At 43.5% G+C, this 6411-nt stretch overlaps 1 protein-coding gene across 1 annotated transcript in view; it reads right to left on the bottom strand.

Annotated features, from left to right (window-relative positions):
- Window positions 1–1375: 1375 nt before the first annotated feature.
- Window positions 1376–6411, bottom strand: part of Ptgdr (prostaglandin D2 receptor) — a gene marked incomplete at its 5' end in the record, with an annotated part of 9129 nt that continues 4093 nt past the window's right edge. Inside the window, 3 exons of the mRNA XM_033765316.1 lie at window positions 1376–3363; window positions 3937–4110; window positions 4292–4415. Coding sequence (XP_033621207.1) covers window positions 3142–3363; window positions 3937–4110; window positions 4292–4415 — 520 coding nt within the window. The remainder of the gene's footprint in view (window positions 3364–3936; window positions 4111–4291; window positions 4416–6411) is intronic.

Below are 6411 nucleotides of genomic sequence, written 5' to 3'. Positions count from 1 at the left end.
CTTGCTCTGGTCATTTCCTTTTTTTGTTAGTACAAATTACATGCTATGGCCGGGTGTGGTGGTGTATTCCTGTAATCCCAGCACTCGGGAGGCTGAGGCAGGAGGATCGCTGTGAGTTCGAGACCAGCGTGGGCTACATAGTGAGTTCCAGGTCAGTCTCAACTACATAGTGAGACCCTGTCTCAAAAAACAGACAAAAAACCAACAAAAAAACAACAACCAATTACATGCTACAAAGAAAGGTTCTGAGTGTGATGTGACAGCTCCCCTCCTCCTGGTAGAGGCCTTTAGAGCGGGATTGCTAGAACAATAGGAAAGAATACTGTAGGCACCTAATGTACACTGAGCTTACCATGAAGAAGAGGTACAAATTTACAAACCCATTAGGGGAATAGGAATACTCATTTTTCAATAACCTCCCTGTTTTTTATGAGTCAGAATATTTTTGTTTAGTTCTTGATTTTACTTTTTTTTTTGGTTAGGTGGTATATTTGTCTACATTTATTAACCATTTGTGTTTCATCTTACAAATACTATTTCTTTGGGTACACTTTGCAGTTTTCAATTGGAGTAAAAAATCCGTATCTTGAGATCCTTATGGTTAAGTGAAATAAATCAGACACACAAGCTGAAATATTGCATGGTTTCTTTTTATTTCTTCTCCTTTTTTGGTACCGGGGATCGAGCTCAGGTCCTTGTGCTTGCAAGGCAGGCGCTGGAACCACTGAGCTAAATCCCTGGCCCTTGAGTGGTTTCTTTTATATGAGAAACCTGATGTATAAATAAAGAGCAAAACAAAGTAGGAAATGGAGAGAGAGATCTTTCACAAATGGGAAGGGGATCGAGAGATGGAGGGAGGAGAAGGAGATGAGAAAGGAACTAAGATGTGTAATGTCCAGGTACCAGCCCCTTAGGGCAATTGTGATCATTATGTACCGCAAGTATGTACTGATAAGAATTTTAAAAACGTCTGCTCACTTTTGATCCCTGGCTGGAACATCTTCTCTCCTTGTGGCGTTCTCTGGACAGGCCCGCTTATAGCCTCTGGTGTCCCGTTAGCAGGACCCAGGCTGTTTCCAACCAGCAGATCTACACGGCACTAGGACTTGAGCTCTGGCTCCACCTAGGGGACAACTGAGCAACTTGTTGGCCAGGACGGTCATTCTCTTAACTCAGCACCTAATCAATCAACTATTTGGTGCAAGGTTTTGTGCCATTTATTTAATGAACTAATGAATAAACTAATGGACATCATTGCAAGGTGGATTTTAACTTCATGTGGACTTCATCAGGACGGCAAATGGACATTTTCTATGAAACAGAGAGGCAACTCAAGCCATGGATAAATCTAAGTTAACAGCAATGCTAGAAAAACAGTATGCAGAAATTTATATAATTACACTGTTAGAGATTGAGATATTGCTGATGACTGCTCTAAAGAGAAAAGCCTTTTCTTTATTTGAAGAAAGTAACTTCCTCAGAAAAAAATTATAAAATTTTGTTTATTGATTCATTTGGAGCCTTATCAAATTACCTGGACAGTCACCATAGCACATCTTTAAAAAGAGCAGCACACAAAAGGATGCACTTCCTCTAACAACAACAACAAAAAAAACCATGCACACCCACACAGGAAACATACAATGAAAGCAAAGCTTGCAAAACAATGGCGTTTTTCATTATGTAATGCTCTCAAATTATACCTCTTCTTAATTAGGCTTTTCACAGTTTTGCTATACAAAAAATTAGATATTACCTGGTTAATACCATCTCTGAGATATTGGGAAAATCAAGGCGAAAAGAATGAGGCTTCAGGGAAGCCGGGAAGAGGTCTTCGCTTCTGCGTGAGATAATTTCCAGTGCAGTGTGTGTGTCTCCATGTGAGTCAGGGTGTGTTGGTTACAAAGGGACTCCAGAGATGCTAAAGTGCCCCAGCCTCCCCGCTGTGTTCATTTACCAACTCTGAAAGCTCTTGACAAGAGCTGGGTTAGAGTTTCCCCCACCTTTCCCTCTGGAGTCGTAGTGTTGCTACCTTTGTAAACCGTTTTAAGTGCAATTAAAGTGCTCACTTGTGCTTCCTTTGAACCATATCCTGCTCCAGTTTTGACAGTGTAGTTCACAGAAGCCTCGATAACATCTCACTGTCTCTGTAGAGAGCAGAGTACCTCTTGCTATAATGGGCGGTGTTAAGGTCATTGCCACCACTCTCCAACTCACCCACTAAGTACTGGGTGGGCTTCTCACTGGCACCTGTCTGCTTCACAGGCTCAACTCAGTAGGCAGCTCTTGGCATAGCCAAACATCACTGCTCTTCCCTGAGCAGAAATTCTACCCCCAAATCCACCAACACCATACACTTATCAAATGGAAAGCTCCAAACACCAAAAGAACATTTTGCAGCCCACTCCCCCAAGTTGACTGGTACTCCTGACTCCATGCTGCATTTCAAAGATGCTAGCTTTTCTTCTCTGAGTTGGGGACACAGCCGTGTCTAACTTCATGTCTACTTACAGCTTTGTATCTCCACCGAGGCAGTCTGTCCCGACGGTGGTAAAGCCTTCCATGTGCCTGACCTGGTCACATCTCCCATCTCACTTCTCTGAAGAGCAGCTGTAATTCAGGCCATACTCAGTCCAATTGATACAGAAAATAACATGGGGGGGCAATTATGACATGAAATAAACAAGTCAAGTTTCACTGGAAATTAACAGGGTCAGACACTGCTAGGCTTTTCAGACAAAACTCATCACATATTGTAAACAGTGGTGTTTCTACTATATTTAAATAAGACCCATAGGTCTCAAGGCTTCTCTCGAAACTTAGGGAAACCAGGTGCAAACATCGGGACAGTTCATGTCATTGCTATGACTTTTAAAAATTGTTTACAACATACAAAATTTTAATTGCTGTTAACATGAAACGAAAAGATGCACCAAAATGGTTCATGAACAAGAGTACCAACACATTCATGAGACACATCGAGTAGTTCTGAAGATACACCTATGTGTTTTTGTTATGGCAGATAATGTTTAAAGATTCAGAAAGTAAGGTTTTGTATTTTTTTCTTTTTAGGCTGTGGTTCTTTATTTGAAAGTGTGATACATCCTTCAGTTTACCAGACAGCGTGGACCTCTGTCGCAGTCACAGACTGGATTCCGTGTTAGTTTGGCAGAAGTGGCTGTTCCAGTTTCTATACAGAAGAGGTCTTATGAAAATCTTGTGAAAAAACATCCGAAATACTGAAGTTCTGAAAATGATAAAGATCCAAGGGTCCACGATTGAAATCACAGAGAGAAAACGCAAGGCTAGGAGGTCGTCTGGCTCTTCTTGGACAGCCTTAAATGCTCCATAGTAAGCACGGTACTGTTTTGAGGAAAAACATTCCATTATGACATGGAGCAGCCGATGGCAAAAATAAATTCACTTCACTTACCTTTCTGTAAGAACATGGTGGCTTAGTCAGGAAAACTCCCTTTTGGTAAATTTATAGATAGCTGAGGGCCCTGCATCTGAGGGTGGGAGCGAGGGGCCGGGAAGTGGAGAAATGAAGGAATGTTGGACCACTTGGATTCCCTCTGCCAGACCACGAAGACCCACCAAAGCTCCTAGAAAGAGAGCCTCTCTCCAGCCTGTCCTCACTCCCATAATCCATCCAGCTCTCTTTTCTCCTGTCTGCATTTTATTAGCCCTTCTTATCAACTTGTTTGGAAATAGGTCCCCTTTTGCAGTGTCTCACACACCGAGATATCACTGAAACAAGCTTTGATTAAACATGAAGGGCCAAGAAATGTGAGTGACGTCATGAGGTGACTGGAAGAGGGAACTGTGCCCCTTGTGTAAATGGCTCTAGTCGTGGCATAGGAGGTAAGCTTTCCATAGCTGACATCTTTTTCAGACTGGGGGTAAAAACATACAGGAAAATAAAAGCCGCCTTACCCATGTCCAGCCTATTGTCTCGAGCTTCCTGGGGTCCCTGCAGCCTCCTTGGAAGCCTCCGGAATGCTCAGACACGGTCTCCCTTGCCATTCGGTCTGTATTGCTGTGTGGACCAGCACCACCCCTGCCTGCCCGTCTGCCTGGCATGGCCGCTTTTTCTTTTTGCCATTCCTTCTACTCCCTGTGAGATTTTAAACCCATAATGGGGCAAATGGGTCCTAATGGAACCAAAACGATGCAAACCCAACCTTACAGTAGGAGGAGGGGACACGGATAAGTACAAAGAGCAGACCTGTCCAGGCAATCAAGGGCCATCTCCCAGATAAGGTGGATTTTCCCACAGTCATTTCCCCACCTTCCCTCCTTTCTCTGTAGAGCCTTTCAGCCGGCTCAGCCACTCCAGCTGAGTGCCCTTAGGAAGATGTCTCTTGTTGACCCCGCTGTTCCTCAGATCTGGGTGCCCTTTCCTGTCACTGTTGCTTAAAAGTATTAATAGCAATCATAATGGCCAATGCCCACAGCCAGGCTCTATTTCCAGGCACTTCTCTGAGTACTTTAAAATGTTCATTTGTATCGTTACAAAAGCACATGGAGTACAGTTGCTATCCCCAATTTTGGAGGTGTGGAAATGGATTCCATGCCCAATCAGTAGCCCCCTTCCAGCTGTACCTGGAAGATGACTATCTGGGCTGGGGTCCCCTGCTTAGAGTGTGACTTCACAGAAACGGTTCCCTCATCTTTGCAGTGAGAATCATGGTTCCCCACCTTCCAAGATTCCTGTGAAATTTAAAGGAGGTGGTAGCTGGAGAACAGGTTCTAGCATATAGTAGGGATGCAGTGATTAGCTGGTGTTTTATCAATCAAGAGTGGCCTCAGAACCCAGGGCTCTGGTCTCTCCTCCCTACCTACCATGTGCAGGTGATACGGTGATTTTCTCATTTTATATCCCCACACAAACTATGCAATGCCTTGGGTATGGTAGGTACTGGATATGCACTGAATGATACACAGAGGACAGGATGCTGTATGCTTAGGTTGACTTAGAGAAACAAATATTTTACATGAGTTTGTTTTATATTTGCCACTTTCTCCTCAAAGTGTAGTACAGTAAAATATACTTCCAGCTACGTGAGACCACCTGAATAGCTGGGGATTTAGGTAACTGATCCTTGAATAATTAAATCATTTCATTCCTAGGCAGTATCTATCATGTCAATCCTGTTAGATTATCTGCCTTCTTTCTTTGTGGTGCTGGGATCAAATCCAGGATCTCATGTATGCTAAGCATGAGTTACATGCTAGCCCGCTTATCTGTATTTTGAAGTCACTGTATTAGAAATGTATAGCTCTTTAGCTGGCATTTTTAAAGTGGCTCAATTTACATAATCGATGTGCAAACAGCGCCCTCTGTTGGGGTTAGGCATCACTGAGAAAATATTGCTGCTGCCAGCTGAGTAGAAATCTGGCCAGGGGAGTCGGCAGAGCTTCCCTCCCTCGTCCAGTTCATGACCACAGCACCCCAGTCTGCACCTTCTGCTCCATCCCTAGCCCCTTTCTTCTGAGCCTGTCTTTTGCCTGCCATCCTTACAAGGCTCTAACAATTCCTTTGCAAGGAGCATCTGTTCATTCGTTCTGCCTTGGGGAACAGCCCTCAGGCATGAGCTGTGGCACCACAGGCTGTCCTCTGCCACGGATTCCCTGGGTTTTATTACCTGTACCTGGCTTTGGAACTGCTCGGTGATTACAGCTCATCTCTACCTGTGCCCCTTTCATCCGTATCAACCGCTAGTTCACTGTGGGTGTCTGACCTAAACGGAATTTGGATGAAAGTGTTAGACACACCGTAGAACACTCTGCAAACTGCCTCTCAAGTCCATCCCTTGTCTGCTAAATCTGTATCGTATTGCAAGTTTGAAAATGCAACCTATTTAGGTGTCTTATTTTAGTAAAGTATTATTGTGAAGTTAATTTTTAAAAAATCAGACTCAAGAAGGGACTAGAAGTGTAGCTCAAAGTATAGCGGTCTCCAATACCTATGCAGAATGCATAAGGTCAAAACTTTTTATAAATAAGACCCTATTCCGTCCGGTGCCACTGCACATGCCTGCAATCCTAGCTGCTGAGAGGCTGATATGGGACAGTGGAGAGTTCAAGGCCAGACGGTGTGAATTAGTGAGATTTTGGTCTCAAAAACAAAATAAAAAAAGTCTGAGAATGTAGCTCAGTGGTACAGTGTTTGCCTAGCATGTGTGAGGCCCTGGGTTCTATCCCCAGTACTGAAAAAAAAATTTGCTATTTCACTTTTTTTCACTCTCATTCTTTCACCAGTAAATAGTCCATGGAGTACATATACTCTGTAGTGAATCACCTCTTCTGTAGCTAATGGAATATGTGCGTGTACACAGTATTCTTGGGTTTTAGACTTTTCTAAAGCAGTAGATTGAGGGGACACAGGGACACACACATACACACACA

Source organism: Fukomys damarensis, unplaced genomic scaffold, assembly GCF_012274545.1.
Source record: "Fukomys damarensis isolate Sample0158 unplaced genomic scaffold, DMR_v1.0_HiC HiC_scaffold_17, whole genome shotgun sequence".
In the NCBI taxonomy this organism is placed as follows: Eukaryota; Metazoa; Chordata; class Mammalia; order Rodentia; family Bathyergidae; genus Fukomys; species Fukomys damarensis.
This window is presented reverse-complemented; position numbering and strand designations above follow the sequence as displayed.